General features: G+C 46.8%; 1 protein-coding gene across 3 annotated transcripts in view; it reads right to left on the minus strand.

Annotated features, from left to right (window-relative positions):
- Window positions 1–936: 936 nt before the first annotated feature.
- LOC138566713 (nesprin-2-like) overlaps window positions 937–25,570 on the minus strand; it is a 279,861-nt gene continuing 255,227 nt past the window's right edge. For all 3 annotated transcript variants that reach the window (XM_069644309.1, XM_069644310.1, XM_069644308.1), the window contains 4 exons: window positions 24,457–24,553; window positions 6,415–6,731; window positions 6,137–6,198; window positions 937–4,224 (listed from right to left, as the gene is read on the minus strand). In XM_069644309.1, the coding sequence (XP_069500410.1) occupies window positions 3,996–4,224; window positions 6,137–6,198; window positions 6,415–6,731; window positions 24,457–24,553 (705 nt within the window). In that variant the 3' untranslated portion in view covers window positions 937–3,995. The remainder of the gene's footprint in view (window positions 4,225–6,136; window positions 6,199–6,414; window positions 6,732–24,456; window positions 24,554–25,570) is intronic.

The following is a 25,570-nucleotide window of genomic DNA, read 5'->3' on the forward strand; positions in this document are numbered from 1 at the left end:
AAATCATTGCATCACCTCCAAAACCATGTGTATAATGCACAGGGCAATCAGTGGACAAAGAGCAGAATTCCTACAAAAGAAAATAACAATATACAGACCAAAGAGGCCCCTCCGATCCAGCAACGAAATCCGCCTGGAACTAAAACCATACCTTACCTTAAGAAAAAAACCTGGAGGCACCTCCTTCTACCACTTAGCCGCAAAAACCTGGAACAACATCCCAAAAGAGATCAGAAACACAGAAGATCACCACAAGTTCCGGAAACTACTAAAAACCTGGCTCTTCAAGACCACAGACTCAACCTGAAAATCGAAATAACAGGGAAAAAGGATGACGGAACTGTAAAGGACACTAACGTCCCTAGAAACGACAGGGAAGCTCCCACAATGTCGGATAGGTGACACAGGATAGACAGAAACACTGGTGACAACCATTGAGACAGTCAACTATCCAGGCAATCCCTGAATAATTTCAGAACCAACAGGTGGCAGGAATTGTCCAGGTCAGACCTACCTTGTTGTGAGAATAAGAATACAAGGAAGGAGACCTACGAGACAGGGGGCACTACTCCCAGCCTGCAGGCAGCCACAGTGGTCCAGATAGGACCTAACACATTGTAAGAAGAAGAATACAAGGAAGACTATATCCATGAAGCAGAAGGCTCTGTAGAGAGAGCCACAATCTAGGTATGGCACAAGACTCAGTAAGCACAGTAACATACAGTATTGATACACACCCCTGGCATAAGGGAAGAAACCTAAAGCAGCTAAGTCATGGTTCAGACAGGGACCTACTAAGATGAGAGAAAGAAATGGGGAGACTGACTGCCAGATCCGCTGAGGGTCCATTTAGGCAGTTTTGCATTGACCTGGGAGGCTATGGGAAACTTCCTATTAAAACAGCTGTGGAAACCCAGGGACTGAGAAGAGACCACATGATGATTTATTTATTTATTTATATTTATTTATTCACAGGGAGGAGCAATGTTCTTCTCATCACAAAATAACTTACAATAGACAAGAAATCAGATTTGACCGAAAGCAGTGAGCTTCTTACAATGGGGTGATTTTGAAGGACATTCCGACCAGGTTCTGGAGGGGCGTAAATTGAGCATTCACTGGGGACAATACATACGTGGACATACATAGATTACGGACCACCAACATTAGACATTTCTAAGTGCAGGTACGCAGTACAGATAGCTGTGCTCGAGGTGTGACCATGGTGGATGAAATGCTAGAATGGAGGCAGAGAAATTGAGGGGCAGAGGCAGGTTATAGGCAAGGGAGGGGGGAATGTTAGCTTGACGTCAGATGAGAGCTAGGTTAAGTAATAGGTTAAGTAGCACATCAAAGTACAGCAGACACACTAGAAAGGGCCGAAGGGATGACTGGGACGGCGAGGCCTTGAGGTCGGCCAGACTGAGTACAAGCTCTTAGGTCTTTCTGAAGGAGCTCTTTTGAAGTATGGTAGTTTGGGCAGGGACTTTTAAGAATAGTTTTTTGGAATTAACTTTTAGTTATTAGATTAGTGAGCCTTGGCTCAGGACTGTTTAAGAATAGATTGAGATTTCTATTGGTGATCATTTTGATCCTTTTGGTTTAAAAAAAGAGTGTCTAGACTAGAGGCAAGGAAAGTATTAGAGTAGGGATCTGGCAGAAAGCGGGAGGGACACCGTATCCACACTTCTCTATCCTCACTAAGGAGGCATTAATAAAGATAAGTTGAATCGCTAGTACTAGGATCCAGTGTCTCACTGCTCGACCTACCACAGTTTGCATCCGGATAAGCCAATCGGCTACTGGTAAAAGCAGCAATTTCAGGCATTTCTCAATCCAATTATGCACCTGTTCGCGTCTCTTTCATCATCACTTCGCCCCCAAAAAAGCAAGTTATAAACCGAAACATGTTCACCTCTCTTCCATTCCTGAAAATAGTGAAAATAGTGAAAATAATTCTCAGATATTTATTTGAACAAACTTGGTCTGCTTTCGACGGGTCTTCAGTCGTGACATGAAAAGCGTGCATGGCAGTGGAATCATGGGCACCTGGTATATGCACACTATGCATTGAGCTGAAGAATACTTCAAACAAAAAAGCATGAGGAGATAAAGGAAAATCTGAAATTAAAGCAGGGAAATCCCAAATGGGATTACAGTGCAATCAGGCAAGGTGTCAGAGGCTGGCATACTAAGCTAGGCTTTGACAATGCCCTGCCACTAAAGTCATGTGACGAATGGGATGGAGAATGTGGCCTCTGCCTGCAGGGAGCGGCATCTGCGAAATTTAATGGAGAGCGCAGGGATTTACTGAGGTGGATGAGAGCTGGTAGTGCCATGTGTTGAACTTTCACATACTTGGATGGTGAAAATTAAGCAGCCCCACAAGATCCTGTGGCGGTGTTGCGACTTCCACACATGTGAACCCCAGAATTTGATAAGATGTGCGGCGGTTAGTAAATGCTGAGGCCCATGGTTTTCGTTCCAATTAAGACTGTGCTGATGTGTAGCATGTGTTTTGCGAACACGTTAAGACATCCAGTATGAATTTCACAGTGGTCGGCATGCTAATTCCCATGTAAGCACTTCCAGGTCACAGACTATATAGAACAGGACGTTCATCCCTCACACCTTTGACATGTAGTTTATGGTGGGTCGATGCTGTTAGCCTCTTTTGCTATTCATTGTGATACCTTGGTAGATTGCTGTGGGCCTTCTGGGTCGCGGGTGGGGGGTCTCCATTGACGTCTGCCAGAGTAGTATTACGTAGGAACAAATACATGTACTTAATTTAAGATATAGTTCAGGTGCCTTTAATGGCTGGTGATTGTCAGAAAATTGTTTCCGTCACTACTTAAAATGTGATGCTATCTCCAGACGTATTACAAGGTTTCTTCTGCAAGTTTAACATTCATTTGTGTAGCCTCTCGTCATCATTCATAATCTAACAATAGGATTCCATTGGAAAGGTTGGTTGACCCACCCACTTCCATGTGCTTGAGGCCTGGCGCCGGGCTTCCCTGAGGGAAGAAGGGAATGCCATTGGATTAGTGGGAGGGCGAGAGGTAACACAATTGCCTTTCCTGCCACGTTTCTGTGGAAAGCCAGAGCAAGGCAGGGAAACATGTTTCAAGGCATAAAGCTGACAGGGAGCACAGATAATAAATAATTCTATACAGAGCAAGGAAGTTGAGACGACAGAAACATGAATGGGGAGAGTACAGGCCAGTTACCCATACAATGTAAGGCCTCCCAAAAAGCCTTTTGTAAGGTGCGGTGGTGTTTTATGGTGGGAGCAAGGCTACCAAAAAAGAACCAGGGTGCACTAGATCAGGGGTCTGCAACCTTTGACTCTCCAGATGCTGTGCACTGCAACTCCCATCAGCCCTAGCAAACATTAGTTAAAAGCAAAGGGCACCTGCCTGCTGCCAGTCATGATAAGGTGCCTTTGCCTAGGGTCTTGGAAAGCTGGACTGAGCTTAAGGCATTGGATTGCTGAATAGTACTGGAGCCATAGGGGCTCCCATATACAGGCTGGTTGGTGTAGAAAATGTTGGATAAGTGTGTTATGCATGCAGGCTCATATTATGGTCACCCCTCTTGCATTGCCTTTTTATGACTATAAAGCCTGAAAGTACATTTAAGTGTAAAACATTTGAAGTACATCCAAGGCAGTAGCCATTTGCCTTTCCTCTCTAGAACATCGTCTGTTCAACTTCACTGTCATTAACAGCTGATGTTTTGTCTTTGTCTAAGGTCTTTGGACTTTTGCCAGAAGGATGCAATGCTGGTGCAAAAAGGGTGCATTATCCGTTACTTTCCTTGAAACACCCTGGTGAAAACCAAAGTATTTCGTGTTTGTCTCTGTGGGTAAAGCCGCTATTCTTCCTTGCGGTATCTCTGTGGCGGCTGCTGATTTTGCTGCGTAGCGAACTGCAGGGCACGTTCCCTGCTCTGGAACGCAGCAGCCAGCAGCATGGTCACCCAAACAGGGTCTAAGTGGGAGGTGGACCATTTACATACTTCAGCGTAAAACGGCGAGACCAGGCTCTGTGGTTCCCAGGAGAGCAGGTAGAGTCCAGCACGTACAAAACAAAAATCCCAGCGGCAAAGAGCAGAGTCAGCCACACGGAAACCAGTGCCAGGGTCCTCAGCCAAACGAGGAACGACTTCTTCTTGAAAGGTGGTGTCTCAGCGAAAGAAGGCGGCAGCCGGACTTCACCCCTAGGGGAGCAAGAATAAACAAGGGAGAATGTCAGTTTTTGTTAATGTGTATGTTGAAAGATATTTGTTGCCCTCTAGGCTACCGGGGCCTTTTATAGAGGCTGCTGATTATCCTACCATTTAAGCCCCTCCTCCAACCCTCACACACTTTGTCATACCCTGGAAACACAGTCTCCAAGACATGCAATTCCCAGCTGTTTGCCTACTCAACATTTATGGTGGCAGTTGGATCCAGTTATTACTCCTGGCCACTGTGAAACCACCTGGGGCTTCTTCCAAATTCAAGTTCTTTGCCCTCACTGCTCATTTGTATTGGAACATTGCCCACTGGAACAATTGCCATTAACCTCCCTGACAATGTTCAAGAAGGTTTTAAGGACCTACCCACATAAGCAGGGCACTGTAACAACATGACTCGCCCCATTAAATGTGACACCCAGGGTATCGCTGCCTCCACTCCATCAAGGATCCCCAAGCAGAGTATCAATGTTTGCCCCAGGAAGTGACCGCTGAACACCAGGCCTTTATCTTGGTGTGTAGTGGCATGCACCATTCCTACTACTTGCCCCACAATACTTCCACTCTTCCACCAATGTATGGTTTATGCTTTTATGTTATCACCAAAAGGCATTGCCCCTTTGTCCCGTTATGTAAGTTGTATACAACATTTCTTGGAGAGATATTCACTATACACCTTCTCTGTCTATGCCCCAAGACTCTGGAACCTCCTCCCTGCCAATCAGGCTCAGGCCCTCACTTCTACAGTTCAGGAAGTATCTTAAGACCCTCCTCTTGAAGGAATTGTTCTTCCCTAACACCTAGGTCCACACGCCCACCAGACCCCACCCTACCTGGGACTTGGTGATCTGATCCACACTGTTTCCTCCTCTAGTTGCTTGTACATCACTTGCTGTCAAATTACTGCCCTCCCCCATTCTGGTTGCTAACTCCCCCTCCCTTGTTTCTCTGCTTCCCACCCTGTGTTCTCCCTCCCATGATTGTAAAGCGCTCTGTTGCTTTCCAAAGCTAGGTCTGCGCTCATCAACTACTTTAATAATAATTATAATAATAACAATGACAATAGTAAATAATATAATAGGAATAAAAACAAATTCAGTATTTCATAATATGCCCTAGGGGCAAAAAGATGCTCTATAAGCAATTGAAATAAAGAAATATAGCGCTTTGAGGCCTAGGGGAAAAAGTCACTTTATAAGAAATTGAAATAAATAATATAACACAATAGATCCCTGGGCTTGGAAATATGAAATGTCTATATAACTCATTGCCAGGTCACCCGTACATGCCACTCTGTCTTACCCCAGGCACATGGATTGCCTCTGCTTTGCAGTTTTCCCTTCCTTATTGATATGCTGATGTGCAGTAGAGGGCTGGTAAGAATCTGAGAAGACCAGCTCTCGAGGTAGGTGATTTGCTATATTGCCTTCCCTTGCTTGGCCATCTCAATGCATCAGTGCACAGGAGACAGTCTCACACTGCAATATGCTGTGCACAGGACTCCCCATCTGTGTAACAGGATCACTGCTGTAGATCCTCAGTGGGTGAGAGGTCAGCTGGTCTGTGAACATGAGCCTAACTGGCAGGCAAGGAAGAAAAAGGCAAAAAGGCCTCAAGTGATGCATGTGCCCACTGCTTGAGTTTTAAAAGTAAATGAAAGTTTATACAGACTGAAAATCTAACTGCCATATAAAAGGAGTTCCTGTCCAATAAGTTTAGGCAATAGGCAATGGCGGTGGTAGTCCGCAGTCTACTGGACCTTGATGCCCATTAACACGCACTCCCCTCTCATTTTCTTGTCTGTGCTTTGGGCTTATTTCTCTATTTTCATTGAATGTTCCAGCACCCCTTCCTTCCCCCGATTGTCCCCTAAAGAGAGAGGATAAAGTCCCACCTTGTTTCCACGGTGGTTACCACTTCTTGTGAACATTGACGTCTTTGTTTCACCACAGGGTTCTGAAAATAACAATTCAGATCAACAATAAGACATTGTAGAAAAGTTGGAAATTCAGATTTTGATTTTGCAAGTTCCTAGGTTAGTGAAGTCATTTTATGCTTCAGGCAGGGGGGGCGGGGGTGGAGGGGTCAATCATCGCAACAAAACGCAAGAGAATGAAGTTAACAATCCCAGGATCCTGCAAAAGACAAAGCACGCCGAGCGAAATGACCCACCTGCCTCGCCTTGGGTGCTGGTTTTGGTTGCTTCATGTGATGAAGCGCACCCTGCTGCTTGGAGCAGAAATTGACATTGTTATTAATCTCGAGTTCCATGGGGACAAACCAGTGTTCTTGCGTGAAGGGGGGGCAACAGGCTGCCTCACTCGTTTGTGACCCCTTCAAACATGTCTCTGCGCGTGTCTGTCCCAGCCACGTCTCAATTTGTTTTGGGTCAAATGTGGGGCGTTCCGTCTGGCAGCAGCTCGCGCTCATGATCGGCTCTTGATCTCTGGGTACCTGTGGTTCTTCTTTGCTTTCAGTCACTCTGAGGCCTGCGGGAGAGAGAGAAATTCAGACAGGCTCAGCTCAGGCTCGGTTATCTGTCCGAGGACACTGCATAATTTAAGCTGCGTGCACACTATTCTATGCATTTGCCCTACACATACATGCACGTTTCTGCTGGAGTCATATGGGCCTGATTCACAGAACATTTTCCTATGGGATTGTACCATTATAAAACACTTCCATGAATCAGGCCCTATAATCATTTGCGCATTTGATTGACACTTTTCTCTACCAACATTCATAATGTTATGAGCATCCTATTAGCCCTATTACTCTACGCCAAAACATGTACAGCGGGTGAGACGTTCCATGTGGTGGACGACGTCCTGCTATGTTATGTTATTCTGTATTTGTAACGTGCTTCTGGCAAGGAACCACAGCTAGGCGCAGGGGCAATATTACCGGTGCTGAATGGCAAAATGATGGACAAGTAATTAACAGAGAACGTGAGTTTTTAAATCTCTGGGAAAGGACGAGGGAGTGTGACTGTTACAAAGTCGAAAAGGAAGAGCATTGCAAAGGGTTGGTATCAGCAATCAAGAATCTTCTGTCCGCTCTGAAACTAAATCTGGCGGGGCAGGGGCATAACTAGACGGTTCTGTTTTGTGGAACATAGTGGTCGAATACGAATTGGTGCGTTGTATTAGTCAGTCACCTAAGGGGGGGGGGAACCCATGAAGACCTTTGAAAACTGCACAAGATCTTAAATTGGGCACGTTTGGGCACAGGTAAAAGCTGCGAAAAACAGACACTTGGGCAAATGCAGGCGATTTGAAGAGGAGTCTAACGGCTTCCCTTTGATGCTTTCGATCGCCAGGAAGGCCTAAACGAAGCATCTTATGCACTGCTGATAGGGGAGGAGTGGGGCAGGAACCCCACATCCTTCTACAGTCCATCTTTGCACTGTACGCGTTGCCACTGGGGAAATGAGTTGCTGGATGGGGGTTCAGTGTTCATGAAGATGCAGATGACACACAAATCTACCTTCAGGAGTTGTCAGAGGGTGATGCTCACGGAGACCGAGGCTTGGGTGATCTCGTTTTCTGTAAAATCTCTGACTGTGAAGAGTGAATTTCTTGTTTTTGGACTTGAGAAATCCCCGGATGGATACAGTGCTGGCTGTCTACCACGGCTTCAGGCGGCCTAACCGGCCCTCTGATTGAATCACATTGTTTGCGAGGGCTTCTTCTAGCTTCCAATATCTTGTTTCATTCACACATTCCCAAGAAAGCACAGCTAGCCTAGTTCCAAATGTCTTGACTTCCCCATGTCAAACCTTCTTGTCTGTGTGACGCGTTCACATCTACAGTTTATGGCCATGTATTGCCCAATGTGGATGAGTTAATGCATTATTGGCTGGTGTCCCCCCAAACTTCTCTACCGCCTTTGAAATGTGCTGTTCATACTGTAGCCAAATTCACACTAGGCGCAAAGAAACTTCCCAATGTAACATCTATGCTGCTCACCTTGCATTGGCTCCCCCTGATGCCAAGTCTCATTTAGGGTTGCCTGGCATCCAAGCTTAGACACGTGGTAGGCAGCAGAGCATCTTGGCATCTTGCCCGACAGCACAGCGGATGCTTCCAGTACCAACGGTTAAGAAGACTAAGGGACAGAATTTGGCATTCCCTTTGCATCCCTCGTTTTTAAAAGTGACTGCATCTTTCTTTGCGGTTCACCCTCCAATACTCTGCTTTCAGGGCCAGTTGAAAGCATTTTTGTATCATACCCAGTACCCTGATTTTCCGATGTTGCATATTCCCTTCACCTTTTCTTTGTTGGGCATTGGCATTTTATTAACCTCTTGCAGGTTGCACTTTTTTTTAACAATTTTTTTTTAATTGTTTGTGCAGAGTCGCATTAACCACAATCGGAAACTTTGGAACATGGGCCTCCAACATTTTAACCTCACAGGGGATCAACTCAACTCCAAACACTTTTCGTACACAGGCTAGAAAGGCAGAGACCAAAGCGACTCGAGGGTTTTTTGCTCATGGCTGGACAGGAGCGTTCTTTTATTCCTTATTTGCTCTTCCTGTCTTTCTTAAAGTGTCACGGCTCTCTTCCGGCATCCTTACCTGATGCCGTGCCACAGCACCTGCGGCTGGAGACTCGTCCTGCATTGGCGACTTGGCAGGAAGTGGACGCATTCTCGCCTAGGAGGCATTCTCGCCTAGGAGGCGTGCTCTTCCACCGACCCTGTGCCCTGACCTTCCGGGTATTCTGCCTTGTCATCTCTTTTCTTGGCTCCCTCTTTCTTCCTCTGTGGCTCCTTGCCCTTCTCTTGGGAGCCTGACCTTCTCCTTAGTAATTGAGCAACCTGTGACTCCTGTTTGTTTCTCCATCTGCTGTGTCACCCCTGACAGTGCGTGCACTGACCCAGCACCCGATTAATCAGGGGTGGCGCCTTACTTTGTCATGTGGGGAGAGCGTCAGTTTCTCCAGGCCATAGAGTTATTCTTGACCGGGAGGAACGGGAGCCCTACCTCACTGCTTGCCGACCAGATCAGACGGGAGCATCACGGCATGGGGCCTCCAGGTCGCCTACAGTGACATAAAATCACCTGCAAGTGACATTGCAAGAAAGCCCAGCAAGATGAGCATAGCCCCCTGCCAACGTCCCTTCCCACCATCCCGAATGTGGACCCATTCATTCCGATTTCGAATTTGTCTGTGTCTGAGGGTGTTCGACCTCTAATTCAGGTTGGGGTCCTCCTGTCACAGAAAGAAGCCTCGATATTGCAACCCACATCTGAACTTTTCTGCAGAAACCTGACCCTTTAAGTGATGCTGCTTTGTTTATCAATTAAATGGCAGATTCGGAAGGACAACCCATGGCAACCAGTGTCATTCAAGATATTGCTCTTAGTAACGCACTAGCGTTATAATGCAACTTTTGTTCATCCCTGATCTACATTAACTGGGAATAAGGGCTTTTATGAGGCTCCCAGGTTTGTCCCAGGACAGCTTCAAAGAATCTTCCTAACCTGCAGGGTTGACACGTGTGTATTGGCAGGACAACACATATGCAGAATTCCTTCCTTGTGACACAAACGAGGAAGGCCCAGGGAGACAGGCTTCCCAGGTTTCCGTTGCCCGCAGTGTTGGGCATCTCCATGTGCTGCTTGACCAGTGAGCTTCTTTGTTAGAGAGTGCCCATGCGCAATTATATGTTTCAGAGGCATATCATGTGTTTACTGATATGACCTCTGTAACCCGCACTCTTTCGGACCCCTGATTATCTTAACATAGAGGAGCTAGAGAATGACCATGCTTGCATCTGATCTCCATCTTTGAGGCATCCGACTGGTTGATACACGCTATCCAATACCATACAGCAACACACCTAAATAGATGATAAATCTACCATGACATTTTGAATTTTATGCAAACAAGAACTGTTCTGCATTTCCTCTTAGTTGAAAAATATCGTTAGCTGCACCTTTTAATGCAAGAGTAAGACCTGGTTGAGAATGGAAGTTGGAGACACTCATCGCAAGGATGCAAGGTGTGCACAAAAGGACTACTGCTGTAGTAGAATCACAAACTGTGTGCATCTTTGCACTCATTGCGATCAGTGTGTGAAGGCCAACAGAGAGTCCAACTACTTGGTCTCACTCTTTCCTCAAGTCTGATCCATCTCAGAAGCGTGACCTGGCGCATTCAAAGTTCAAGAGATTGAGACACGGAGGGAGAGCTCTTGCTGTGTTAGGTGCTACACACTGGAACATCCTCTGTTATGAATGAAATAACACAACTCTGAGAGATTAAACAAAACTGAAAAACTGTCTCACCAACCTCAAATCCTAGACAGGAAACCCTCCCCAGTGACAGGGTGGTTCCGCTCTACCAGAGAACCTCAGCCCTTACCTCTGCAGCAATGACCACTTTTGTAGCCTCCAGGTGTTTCTTAGCCATTCACATTAAACCTGAATCACCTGCAAAAGGTTATCTTACCTGTACCTGTTTTTGTCTCAACGTGTTCAGTTCTAATAGTTTTGATACGTGTGTACCAAAGAATTAAAATGCCTCTTTCCCTCTTTGCAACCCCACCCTATCAGAATCGGATTACTGTGCACCACCTACTCATTTCAGTGTAACACTACCCTTATTTCTTTTGGTTTTTCTTTCTTCTTTTGAGTGTTTTTTATTGTGTGTCCATTCCATGTCTTTTTTAGGCTACACTGTATAATGTTCCTGGTGCTTTGATGCGGTATTCCGATGAATTTGTGCTTTATGAAACACTAAATAGAGTACAAATGAAAATAAAACACTTCCTATATGGATCAGTGAATCACTCCACATGTGCACTAAAGAGCAGAGAAACCCAAGATCCACCTGGGAGTCCGCTTTCCGGGCTTTCACTGCACCCATGTGGCCCACATTTCCCCATTGATTTCCAAGGATTGTGGCAGTTGCAGAAAATACAGACACAATGCGTGTAAATCATCAGCTCCCTGTGTATCACAATGTGCACTCGCTACGCGGCAGCCATCTCCTCGCCAGTGCAGGGTGTCTCAGAAGGCTTGCACACTGTAATTGTAGTATGAAAAGAGGAATTATTGAAGACACACAAGAAGGGTTGGAGGAAGGGACACAAAGTTAGGACAATTCTCTGTTTAAACCACGGGGTGCCTGGGAAACCAAAACTCATGGGACACTCTTTGTGAGTTGAAGAGCGATGCTCTGGATAGGACCGCGGTCCAGAGCTCAAAGGTTTCCTAGTTTATAGTCAGGATGAGGCCTTCTGACCAAATGAATCAGACCTTCACTCACAGTCAGGGCTTAGGGCCAGGTGGGTCAGAGTCCTGGCAGTCTCCAAAGGCTCTTTTTGTGCTTGGGTGCTGCCAGGAGTTCCTCAGTCCCCCACAAGTAGCACACAGCCCGACTGTATTCAAGAGCACTCTTGTGAGTGCAGTCGTGTGGCAGGGTTGTGGGATGCTAGATGTTTTGAAAGAAATGTGGACAGGGAAACTGTGTGCCTACTAATGTATGGCAGCCAGCAGCTGTCTTCCATAAGAAAACTTCCCCATATGTTTATATATGAGTCATAGTTTGCTGTGACTTTACTGGTAGGGTGTTATCCGAACGCACCCCGGGCGTCTGCTTATTTCATTTATGTGCACAGAACAGTTTCAGGCTTGAATCACCGTCACGGATATGTCCTGTATACAAAATGTGTGTTCGTTCTTAACTTCCCAAAATGCTTTTTGATTTTATGCTAAGCAACAAGTGGTTTGCATTGGTGCTACTAGTCATCCTCCCTTGCCACACGGGTGCTCTCCTGGGTGATTTCTGGGCCAGCTGAAGATGTCAGAAATAAGCTAGCCACTTGAGGTCTGTCTCAAAAGCATATTTAAAGTGACACAGCCTTCAGCTTGAGAAGACTAGTGCCTCCCTAGGGGATATGCGCATACTAATTGTCCGTCCTTGCAAGGGGTTAATAGCTACAGAGTATCACTCACAGGACAGGCAAACAGCAGGGAGGCAGAAACCCTAAATGAGCACTTAAGAGCCATCAGGCACACTGGGCAACCTTGGATTTAGTCACTTCTTGAATTGCTTATTTCGCAAGTGAGAAAATGATGTATTCATGAACATCTGTTTATTTGGAAACTGAACCAGAGGGAGTTTTACTTATAATGTGTCGACTGGATGAAAACAAGAACACATGAGACCATGCCATGTGGCACATGTTTGCAGGTCCGCGTGGTGTATTGTTTGCTTGTTTGGGGCACGGGGTCCTTGCCTGTCAGTTGCCCCTTTCAGAGCTGCACCTCCATTTCGTATCCCATTCAAAGCACTGTTCACAGTTCTCAAAGTGAGAGAGTTCCAGTTATTCCTCCTGGTGACTCCCAGTGATCAGTGGATTTTGTTGCCGATAGTTGCTTAGTATTTGGCGTTGGCAAAATGTTCTTCTTTCCCTGTCTGTCTTGGGTCAAAATAAGGCTGAAGTTTCTGGATGCCCTCAGTCATGGGTATGATGGTGTGAGGGTTGGTAAGATTTCCTGGTTCGACATAGCGTGGACCTTTCCCCTGAACTGCCACCAATATAAGCATATGTTTCCTTGGTGGACTCACTGACTCCACCAAAATCCAGAATATGCCTCCCAGATAGCCTTGGTCTGTTTACTTCTATTTGGGGTTTGCACTTGTCAGTCTTCAGGCCCAGGTCTACCGAACTCTTAACCTCTGCAGCCCAGAGGCGCGTGCTGCTTCCCAGCGTTGTCCCTACTGACGGGGCCTTCCCTTCCTCAGTCCTCCTCTTGCTGATTGGCTTCTTGATTTGACCCTTGTTGGTATCTCTTGCAGATTATTCCTCTCCAACTCCTTCAAGGCCCTTTGCTTTTCTCTTTATCTCTCCCTCCTCCACTGCCTTCCTTACTCTGAACTCTCCACCTTCCTCCATTCTCTTAATCTTTCCCTTGAACAGCTTCCTTGTCCTCTACTCTCCTCCTCCCCCTCTCCTCTCCTCCTTCCTCACTGCTTCTCTCTCTCTCTGCTACTCTCTTCTAACTTCTGGTTTCCAAACTGTCACACCTCTTAGCCACATGAACCCGCTTTATACATGGGGTTTATAGGCATTTTGGACTCTCACTCGCTGTAGCTGGGATGCATACTTACTGTTTTTGTACTGCCTGCTGTCTGATTGGGTGAGGGCAGCATGTTCTAACCCCACCCTGGTGTGATCACGAATGCCCTACTGATGACTTGTTGGCTGATTGATGGCTTTGTGAACAAAAGGCTTAAGTAGGCATTCAACTATTTTGAGGTCAGGCGTCATGGCCATGGTGACCTCCTGATTGTGCCATGTGGGTGTCTCCTGTCTTCTCTGTTTTGCAGAGGGGAGTAAATCATGGTTCTCTTCTTCTTGCAGACCATGATACGACTTTATTGGGCATATGCGCAAAGTTGTGGGGCAGCTTGCGAGACTCCAAGCACCTTGTATCCCATGATGGAGTTTGGGGCCACAATCGTGATCTTTATGCATGAGCTATGGATCCCCGAGTCCCTCGACAATGTACCAGTTTGGTTAACCTCATGTAAAATAAGGTATGTTATTACCCTGGCCAGGAGATCAGGATTACAGAAGAGGCCAATTACCATCCTCTGTATATACCAGCCATGGAGTTAATACCATGTAGCAGGTTGCCTCCCATGGTCCCCAGGATCCCTCTCCTCTTCCTGGCCCCCTCAAGGGGACTCCATTACAAGGGGTTCCCATGTCTGTGTGATATTTTATAGACCTGGTGCTGAGATTCTACACTTGGAGTGGACACTCTCCATAATGGTGGCGATTTCCTGTGTGAATCATTTCTATATCGGAGCACTGCTGTCATGCTGATTTTCTCTCCAAAATGCCCTCTGCCTCCCTTCTGCCTCCAATTGCCTCACTTATTGCATTTCATCCTTTATAGTTCAAAGGGGTTTCAGTCCCAGAAAGTCAGCTGCAAGCCCCAACATTATTAATCACTGGCCAACTTTTGGCAAGTGCAGCTCATAAGGAGAATGGTAGAATTATGCAGAAGATTGCTAGCGCAGTCCATCAGCAGCTTCTAGCTGAACCCTAGAATTGCCTGTGTTCAAGATAGTTGCATTGCAGGACTAGGGTGGCACAGGCTGAGGCCTCATCTTATGGAACAGTTCTGTTAGTCCCATCTGGCTAATCGTTCTATAATGTGTGCATTTATAGGCTTTGAGATTGAGAGTGAGAAGGTGCGATTCCACTACCTAGACTGGGGCATTGCCAGACTGCTAGTATATTTTCTTTGTGTATTTATGCGGTAGGCACCTTCAGTTGCGTGCCCACCCATTGGTTTGGGATGTGCTCTTGTGGGCTGTGCGGGGATAACTGTGACCCTTTTTGTTGCTTTGGTGTCATTCCAGGACATGCCGCTTTCCAGCACTAGCTCAGCCATTGTGGGTCATTGGGGAGAATGTGGATGAGTGGAGCGGGCTGGTGAGCTTGCGTTTTCACGTTTCACCTGCTGCCTGATGATCCGGACCTCAGTTGCAGCCTGGGCCTTTAAGAGACAGAGAGACCTAGAGAGTATCAGGTATGTGCTGTGCCTGATCTTATCGGTCTTTCATTTTCGAAAGCAAGCAATTTCAAGAAGGCGGCTTCTACATATGTGCTGCAACACTCCAGGGTGGCCTTTTGAGCATTTCAGGTTTCTGACTAAGTCACATGTGAATTATTGCACTATACAATGGCTTTGGGCGCAACCAGTCTTGTTTTGCCCTGTGGTTTCTGCTAGATTCCCAGCAAGCCTTTCAGAGGTAGCTCCATGCTCTTCTTTTGTCTGTTCATGAGAAGCTGCTCTCCAGATTTTCACAAGCTCTTACATTGCATCTGCATCTTTCAGGGTATCGTGATCCCCTGCTCTGATCTCTGCCGCTTCTGTTTCAATAAAGTTATTTGCTGGCCACTTCATACAGCTTCCCCCTGCTTGCTACTGAGTCTTGACTCTGCAGACTCATTTTTGGCTACTTTTCCGAGTGCTCTGGGAGTAGCAGCACGGCTTTGTAGAAGAGTCAACCTTTTCTTCATTCCAGTAAGGTAAGACGGATGAAGAGATAATGGTCCACGTGGTGGCCACATGAATGGAGGTGCTGTGGTGGGAAGAGTTAATGAAAGTGTGTTTGCCACTGTGACAAAATGACATCTGCCCACAGGAGCGCAAGGATGAGTAGTGGGTAAACCACCATGTCTGCCCTCACACATCTGCAAAACAAGAGTGATCCCAATTATAAAGGTGAAACAGGCACAGGCAAGTGATATATCTTCACCTGTTGTGGTAACATGGGCCGAGGGCAGGTTATACTCTTAAATGGTGTGTGGAGGTGAACCAGAAGCAACCCAAACAGCAAAGAACAACAGTCAAAAATAAAGGAATTTCCGATCAAGGTTCCATAAAAAAAAAAAAATATATATATATATATATATATATAAAATAATATAATAATATATATTCTTTCATTAAATTAAACACAAATACCAGCTGTGTGAGCAGTTCAAACCAGGCTCAAAGGCAGCGGTCACGTTGTTCCAGATGTGGCAAGTGTCGAGTCAGTGCTGAGTTGGCGTTTGCTTCGGTTCAAAGCAGCGTTTGAGGAATGTGGAGCGTGAGGGCCACCCGGGTCGGATCAACAGTCAATGTATGGGTTGACAGCGAAGATGCTGGTGACTAAATGCACAGTATAGGATGGTGCAGTTTGATGTGGTGTTTGAGGGTTGCTGCTCGATGAGAACACCAGGGTCAGTTCGACTGTTGACTTGATTGGCAACAAAGATGCTGAATGGGCATCTTGGAGAGGGCAGGTGCAGCAATGAGCTTCTTGCTCCTGCCAGGGCAATGGCACACTCTGCTGGCATGGTGCAGTAGCACATTGGTTTGAATGTGCAACAAAAAAGTTCAAAGCTTAGGAGAGTACCTGTTGGTTTGAAAATGTGTAGAACGGGGCCAAAGCATGGTTTGAAGTGGCCCAATGGCAAAAGGCAGGGATTCGGGCTGATCTGGCTCTCATGTTGCTTTGAGTCCCAATCCAGGGGTTCTGGGACAAGATGGGTTCTTGTTCTCGCTAACACCGGGGAGGCTGGCATGCACCTTCAGGGATCCTTCACTTCCAGTGATGTCCTGGATACCAGTGTATCTGGCAGAAAAGCAGGTCTTTCTCCAGCAGCTGATCACCCTCCATGCGCCCTGTGGATGTTTAGGGAGCAGAGTTTGCCTCTGCCTTGGGTCACCTGCCTTCACCTCACAATTGGAGCACTCTGGAAAGGACTGCTCTCCCAGCAGATTCCCAAAAAATGCTCCTCAAAGTCTTAAAATCCAAAGATACATTAATCCAAAGAAGGATTTGGAGACCCTCTCTTTTAAAGGCAAATGCCCACAGATGATTGGACAAAAGCAAGACTGCTTTAAGAGGTAAAATCTCTGTTCTTGCCATAAGTGGTCTTTGTCATCTTACATCATGCCCAAAGTGCTTTGAGCTAAAGGATGTGAAGGAGACAGGATGGAAGGAGAGGTACAGAGAGAAGCAAGATGGTAGAACCCTTCCCCAATTACACTGAGTTCTCCCTGACTACACTCAGTCCACCCCTTCTCAGACCCACAGCATCAAAGGCCCTTAGGTATGCAACACCATGGTGTAAGGCTAGTCCTTTTGTGTAGGTTTTGATTCCTGTTTTTAGGACAGCTCCTGCTGAGGGGCTGTCTTGCTGGAGAGAGATTTTACCAGATCTCACAAAGGACCAAAGGAGAGGCACAGTCTTTCAGTGTCTTGTCTTGCTGGTTGGAAGGGCCAGGCTGTCGGACCAGAATACACACAATCCTCCTACAACTGGCCGAGGCTAACAGTGTTGAAATATGCATGATATAAATCAAATGTGACTTCTTATAGGTATGTGAATCCACCATACCCTAATGTCAGGCATGGATTTATGTTTAAAGATTAAACTGCCACCAGACTGAAGAATTAAATGCAGTCTCCGTAATGCAGAGACCTGGCTGTCACAGCAGCTGTCAAATCGGGACCCTGTGACCTCTGAACCTGCTTTGTGCAACTGGAGAGCAGGAGCTGCATATCAGGAGAAAGTTGCAGCAGGGCACAGGTACATTGTATAGACCCTGGACTATTCACACTTCAATTGAGGGTGTTTACTTTCTACCATATTCTCTCTATGAGTTTGTACAATTGAGTGTAGCTCTATTTGTATGTCAACTGAGCAGGTCTTGGTCTGACAGTTGTGGGTTTCTTTTGATATCTCTTTTATGTATCCGATGGTTATCGAAATCTCATCACCTGTGTCAAAAAGGTTTACAGAATCTGGCCTTTGTGCGCAATTGGAGAACATGTGCTGTCTAAAGGGGTGTTACTGCCCATTTCGAGCACCCTAAATCTCAATATGAGGCCCAAACATTCTACATTCATGCCAACCACAAGGGCAAGATTTTGAATCAGCTAGATGACTTGCAGCAATCCACAAAACACCCAAATAAATTATAGATGTGGAACTCATTCCATCAAAAGGGACTTAATCTCCAAAGTAGACCTGCAAATGTAAGTTGCAGAAGATCCACCTGCCGCCTTTTTTAACAAGACAAGATTATTGTAGCCCAGATCGAGCATGGTAGAAAAGGCTAGATTATGCAGATAAATTCCAGAAGATCCCAGCCTCAGTCTAACAGTGGGAAGTCTTGGAAACCACTGTAGCCATCCTCATGAAGCTCCTAGAAGGAATCAGGATCTTAAAGAAGCCCCAGAGGAGTCACAGTTCAAAGCCCACCTTCATATATGAGTGTCTGGAGATCCTCCCAGCATTCTGACCTATATAAACTGGCTATTCAGGGCACAGTGACACCAAACTCACATCCACACTAATACTGACAAAGCCATGCTCCTATATCTAAGGGCACCCTAGCCAAGGCAAAGAATCCCTTTGACTCTGTGCTAGCCGCCAGTGTATAGGAGCTAGGGGAACAGTGAATACCGCATTGGGTTGATAGCACAGGGGCAACACGCTCATCCCAGAAGCAAGACAAGCTAGCGCTGAACAGCAAGGTTTCAATACTGCTCCCGTGCTTAGAGGCTCAAATCTGGCATGACTGCTTTTTTTTAAAAAATATATTTTTATTTTATTTTTTAAGGTCAAACAAACACACTACAACTGTTTCAAAACATAGAAAGCATCATATTCCAACACATTTTCAAACGCCCCAACTCCCCCCTCCCCCTTTAAACTAGAGCCGGTTCTCACATATTGTTGCGGGGCCATCATTGGGTGGCACACTACCTAGACAGCCATCAATCGGGTCCTCTGTTTCGTTGTCAACCTGGTAAGGGTTTGCTAACAAGGCCACCAATTGCCGCCAGGCCAGCAAGGGCCCTGCTTCTTCTTCGCCCCCCCTGGTGACCGCTTCAAACCAGACTACGGATTCAGCTTCCGTCCACCTCAAGAGGTCTGTCCACCATAACTCCACCCTAGGTCTGTGGGCCGCCTTCCAGCCCATGGCGATCCTACGTTTGGCCAAGACATAGGCCAGGTCCTTCATCTTATCTTGCTTATGTGTTTCAAATGCCGGGGGCTAGGGAATAGTCCAAGCATGCATGACCAGGCCGATTCCACATCCAGCACCACCCCCCCCCCGCCAGCCAGTCTCGTCTTGACCTCGTTCCAAAATCTATGCACCTCCGGGCAAGCCCAAAACATGTGTAACAGTCCCGCGTTCACCTCCCCACACCTGGGGCATTGCTGCATAGCTGATCCCCCAAACTTTGCAATCTTCCCAGGGGTTAAATAAGCCCTGTGGGTAACATACAATTGAAGCTGTTGGAATCTCGCGTTACGGGACACCTTTTTATGGCACCTCTGGGCCCGTTCCCACTGCCCATCCGTCATGGGTCCTCCCACCTCCTCCTCCCAATCTTGTCTCAATTGGAGCAACTCCTTCCCTGCCCTTGCTCGCAGGAGCTCATATATCCTCGATATTTCGTGCCCGCCCTCCGATACATCATACATGGTTTCCAGGGAGGCTACTGGATCCTCCACGAGCACTGTCTCCGGCCATCTTTCTCTAGTCTTTTTCACCAGCCTAGTGTAGGTTATATATTGGCCACCATGTACTCCCGTCTCTTCCTGCAGCCGCTGAAAGTCCACCGCCTCCCCTTCCTGCCATATGTCCCCGAGGGTGGCTAGGCCTACCTGTTCCCAGTATCTGCGGACCGATTCAAGTAGTTGAGAGTCGCTCCCACACAGAGCCGCCAAAGGGGCCTGCTGGGAGTATGGTTCCGAGTCCCCCCCAATCTTCCATGTCCTGTGCCAGATCTCCCAGCCCAACCTCAGTAGCCGCCCCTTGCCCACCAGTTTATCTCTGTCCAACCACACCACTTCCATCAGAAAGTATGGGGCTGTATCTTCACGCAGGAGCCTGGCTTCCGCCGAATCTTCAGTCGAGAGCCACCTGGCCACGTACTGCAGCTGCCCCACCAGGTAATAGAGTTCGAAGTTAGGCAGGCCTATCCCCCCCCTGTCACACGGGTTCTGGAGCTTCCACAGAGACACCCTATTCCTAGAGCTGCCCCACACAAAACCCCTACATACGCTGTGAAGTTTCGCGAATAGGCTCCTGGGTATCAGAAACGGGACGTTTATAAAGAAGTGCAAGAGTCTAGGCAGGACCACCATCTTGAGCAAGGCCGCCCTCCCCATCATGGTCAGGGGCAATCTGGACCAGAATACCATATTGTTCTTAGTCCCCTCTATCGCTTTTTCCGTGTTGTGCTTGTGTTCTATCTTGATCTTGTGATAAATGTTTATTCCCAAATCCCTAAATGTTACGGGCTGCCAAGGTATTGGCAGAACAGGCAGCCTCTGCACCGGGACATTCCTATATCTACCCAAAGGGAACAGGCTGGACTTTCCAGGGTTCACCGATATACGGGAGAGGATGGCGTACCGTTCTATCACCTCTAGGACGTACTGTAGGTTTTCTTCTGGGTAGCGCAAATAAAGGAGCATATCATCCGCATATAATGATATCAGATGCTCTCCACTGGCCGTGTTTATGCCCACCTCCCCATATTGTTGACGCAGGCATATTGCCAGCGGCTCCAATGCCAGTATATATAGCATAGGTGACCAGGGACATCCCTGTCTGGTCCCCCTGCCCAGTTGCCAAGAATCTTGCATGACTGCTTAACATAACATAGTGAGAGTGCATTTTGAGGTAAGTGACCCCAATTAGAATGACTGCCCAAACAGTTATCCAAAGTGAAGCGATAGACCAGGACCTGAGTAGGAGAAGTGCTTTCTGTCTGCTAAAAGTTTTTAAATGGCCATTCTTTATATAGTGCTTAATAGTGACAGATAGTGCCTAGCTCTGGGAATGAGCCTGTTTCCAAATGCTTTCAGGATTGGGTTAGATAGGAACTGATGCACAACATGTGCTTTATAGCTATCTGGACTAGGACATCCATTTCCTCTGCATAAGGCCTGGTCTTCACCCTTCATGTGACTCACCACTGCCACAGTCTGTTTTGGACTCATTACAATAGAAATATAGACCCGTAAGTCTAACACTATGGGCCTCATTACGACAATTGCGGAATGGGTTAACAGGTGCCACTAATGGTGGCGGACCCGTTAATCCCATTCCGCAATATTACGAGGTCCCCTCGCGGGACCAGATGTGGACGTCTGGTTTTTCAAGGGGGGACCAGGGAGGGGACCAGGGAGCTAACAACGCGCCGGTCGTAATCGGCCCGTTGTTAGCTCCCGCGCCTATTCCCATTGAGCCCTATGGGGGCTCCAATGGGAATGGGGAAGGTCCGGACCCGGGTTCCCGGAAGGAGGAATTACTGGGCCCTCCAAACATGGAATGGCCCGGTAATTCCTCATTCAGGGATCCCGGACACGGTTTTGGTGGCAGCCATGCCCTTATTAAGGGCATGGCTACCGACAAAGCCGTAATGAGGCATTATGGCTTCTTGGCTGGAGATCCGATCTTCCAATCATGCAATTAAGGCATCAGCTAATAGATAAGCGCTCTCTGGCGGCTGCAAGGTGAAGCACTCAATAAAACACCTAAAAGGTGCATAATAAAAGCAGCCTCTCAAACCCCTCCACCCAGACACGCATGCGCCAATGCAAGAGCTTATCAGTGAACACAGAGCTCTAAGAAGGGCATAGCGTTTTGTCAAACAGTCCTACGGTGTAGCGCTTGGTAACTTCTAAATGTTTAGTATTAAATACTAGATTGCCAACAACGCATGCTTCAGTCCCCAAGACTCCAGTGCATTTTAGGTCATTCCTGCTGGCTTGCTTTGCTAATGTTAGATAACTTGTAAGGTAACTGAGTTGTAAGCCAGACATAGAGAGTTTGGGGTTGGGCGTTGGGGGGGACATCAAAGGAACTACACGTGTCTTTGTCCGGAATTTTGTTTATCTGTGACACGGCATCTGATACTGCCCACTGGTTGGAAGTGTGTGGATGAGTAAGCTTAATATGTTTTACGTTCGGTCATGTTATGTTATAAAGCTTTTCCACTGTGCCAATGTTGCGGTCTTATGGCGCCAGGTACATTGTCTGAAATAATGGCTTATGGCGAGTGTGCCCTGAATAACCATAACGCAGTGGATGGAGGAAGGACACGAGGCCATTATATGGGGGTGGGGTGGAGGAGAAATAGGAAAGGGGATGCACAGAGCTAATCTGTGGACCTAGACAATGGGACTGTGTTAGTGGCAATGCAATATAAATGTATAAGTAGGGGTGTGTGTCTGCAATAACAGGCATAATCTGATATAGAAAGAGGACAAACAAGAAAATACATGATCAGCATTTTCCAGTTACGTCGTCATCAGGTGGCGTGGAACGCGTACTAGAATGAGTGGAAGCATGGTTGTGTTTGGGGAGACCTTGAAGTGTGGAGGCCAGAATTATCAGGAAGTGTTGTTTAGGTGAATGCAGGGTCACCAATGGGGAAAAGGGAGCAGGGAAGCAGGCAGTAGTATCGCCTTATCAGAGCCATACGTGCATGGCCTCTCTGTGACGGGAACATGCCTGTCAGAGCCATACGTGCACGACCTCTCTGTGACGGGAACATGCCTACTATCAGAGCCATACGTGCACGACCTCTCTGTGACGGGAACATGCCTACTATCAGAGCCATACGTCCATGAATAATGTAACTTCTGTGTAAACTCACCTACACTACTACAGGGTGAATGCCTCATGTAAGCAAGAATGCCACATATGCAATCCGGACAGACATCCCAGGGCAAAGACGCGCAATGAAGCCCAGAGAGCCAATAAGTCATGAAACACTTAAAATGTATAAAAGAGTGCATGCAGTATAAAGAAGACACCCGTGGCCATTACATATACATAAGAGCTGGCATGATGCTGGCTGATCTCACGAAACCTGAAGTCACCCGTTTCCTCCGCAAATAATATAGCTGTATAGACCTGCAGCAAGGGCCGTACTGGGCGTTATGGGCCCTGAAGACCGAGTTAATGGGCTGAGCAAACCGAGGGCCTTTAAAGAGGTATGAGGGACCTTAACGCCCGGTATGGCCCTCGCTGCAGGTCTATAAAGCTATTAGAACACCCTCACTGTTTAATTAAAGTTGAATAAATGAGACATGTTTAATTGAAGTACAAACAATTGCAAAATGAAAAATAAATGTTGCAGACATTTTTTGTACTTCAATTAAACATGTCTCCTTTTTTTTATAGGGTGGTGGAAGGTACTAGGGTGGGAGGAGTATCATACTAAAGTGGAATCTGGTGTGGGTATGGCTGCCCCCTGCTCTAATTAAGTTTACTTCAGGTGTGCTCCCCCCCCCCACTACACAAATGTTAGGTACCAATTACTGCACACAAACATGTAGTTCATATACATCTGCAAGCTACATCTGCCAGCTACATCTGCCCATACATAAAAGTAACAGGAAATTTACATACCTTTCTGTGCCCTTCGTGTCCATTGGCACTTTCATGCTCCACTGCACGTCCAGAAGTGCACGCAACATTTAATTTCATTTCACTGCTAAAAATAAACGTTTTCACACGTTCCCTGTAATGCTGCAGTGCAGCTTATGTCAGCCCCCTTTTTTATTTATGTGAAACGCTACCAAAGCGTTTCCTTTGCTTTCATTTCCCAGTTTCATTTCCCTGGGCGTGCCTACATGGAAACGTTGGTCTTGCAACGTGCATTTCGGAACGGAAAGTTAGCTCTTTCCGTTCCGAAATGATACGCCGACCAACGCATCCACTTTTGCAGGCTTCCCTGCCCGCCGACAGAACAGTGTTCAGGTACGTAAAGGTAACCCGAACTACGGGCTGTAATCAATTTCGCAGATTGACCAATCAGTTTCCTGGAAAAACCACTTGGTGTTCTAATAGAAATTAGGACCTGGAAGACAGTTCAATAGTAAATACGAAAAGTCTGAATGCGAGAGTGTATTTAAGAACTTGGTAAGTGAAAAGGAAGCCTATATGATTTCTTATATTTACTTAGTTGACATTGTCCCTGACATTTGATTTGAATATAGTTTGCATTTTCAGACCAAACACTAAATTCCCTATGAGAATATAGTTTTTGTAAACCATTTAGGGGAAGTTGATAATTTTTTTAAATCAAAGATGCCTCTTGATTATTTATGCCCATTTTACGCTTCAGCAAATCGCATCATTGAGGCATTATTCTTCAGGTGGACTACCTTTGAACCATTGAGGATGCAAGGAAACAAACGTGAGGTGACAACAAAGCAAAACCACATATTATTAATGGGGTGGCTTTCCCGGTGACGCAAACTTGTGATCATAAAAGACTTCAAACAGAACCACCATCCTGCGCTTTCATGTGTTGCGACCATAGGGGAGAGAGTCTATTCCCTAGGCAATGGCATCCCTGCCCTTAGGCCCCATGTGCAAGTCTGTATGCTGAAGTCCCTGCAATGAAAGGTTTACAAAGCACTGTCTTCATGGTTTCTTCTGAATTTCAAGAATTTAATTCCAGCATATTGTTAGCAGATGTCAGAAACTTATTTGCAAGGAATTCGTAGATACGAAGTACTCTGAACCACACGGACCCTGTACTAGATCAGAGTACATTTCATAGGGTAAGAAGTTATGATTTCAGAGTGGTGCTTCAGCTAAACAGCTACTGTAACAGAGTAAATGGAGAGAGATGGCAAGCACCAACCTGAGCAGCAGAGTAGATCTTTCCCATCGCCGCTGGGGGCTGTTCTAGATTCGGCGTTGAAGATGTCATCACTTCTTTGACTAACGTTAGGAAGATCCTGGAGGGAAAATAGACTCCTGGGTAAATTCAGGACACAGAGGCCAGTTTCAAAGATCCCTTTGTTCCCCCCCCCCCACACACACCGTCATTTTCCTCTGTGCCACCTACAGCCCAATGCTTTCAGCTCCCCACATCCACAGAAAAGGCACACAACGATGGCACAGCTGGATTTAGATCCTACTTAGGGCACTGCTCAAGTCATTTCAAACTTGGGACTTGCTTGAAAAAGGCCACAGTCCAGTAGGAAGCTAATAACGAGGACGCTGATAGCGGAAGCTTACACTTTGGCCACTACTACATGAAGCTTGAACGTGTTGAAAAAGCGGACATTAAGCAGACTGTTCGAGAAGGTACCACTGGGGAAATTTTATACCAATGTCTCGGGTGCAATGAGGTGATCATGACAGTGCCCCAGGAGGAAGCTTGGAGTGAGGGCCCTAATGGAGCGAACTCACACCAATGTATGATGCTTACACTAATCACACAGATGGCATTGCTCTGGGAAGCTCACATTGAGGGCACCGAAGGAGGAACTGCATGCTGAGATCTTTGATGGCGTGAGCCCATATTGAGAGTTCCCCGGCAGGAAGCTCGCACTGAGGCATTACTGCAGGAAGCATACGCTGATGGAGTGAGCACATATTGAGAGTTCCTGGGCAGGAAGCTCGCACAGAGGCATTACTGCAGGAAGCATACACCGATGGTGGAAGAGCATATTGAGAGTTCCCTGACAGGAAGCTCACACTGAGGCATTACTGCAGGAAGCATACACTGATGCAGGAAGGGCATTTTCAGAGTTCCCTATCAGGAAGCTCGCACTGAGGCATTACTGCAGGAAGCATGCACTGATGGAGTGAGCACATATTGAGAGTTCCTGGGCAGGAAGCTCGCACAGAGGCGTTACTGCAGGAAGCATACACCAATGGTGGAAGAGCATATTGAGAGTTCCCTGACAGGAAGCTCACACTGAGGCATTACTGCAGGAAGCATGCACTGATGGAGGATGGGCATATTG

Source organism: Ambystoma mexicanum, chromosome 2p (assembly GCF_040938575.1).
Source record: "Ambystoma mexicanum isolate Mex_15411 chromosome 2p, UKY_AmexF1_1, whole genome shotgun sequence".
Taxonomy (NCBI): Eukaryota; Metazoa; Chordata; class Amphibia; order Caudata; family Ambystomatidae; genus Ambystoma; species Ambystoma mexicanum.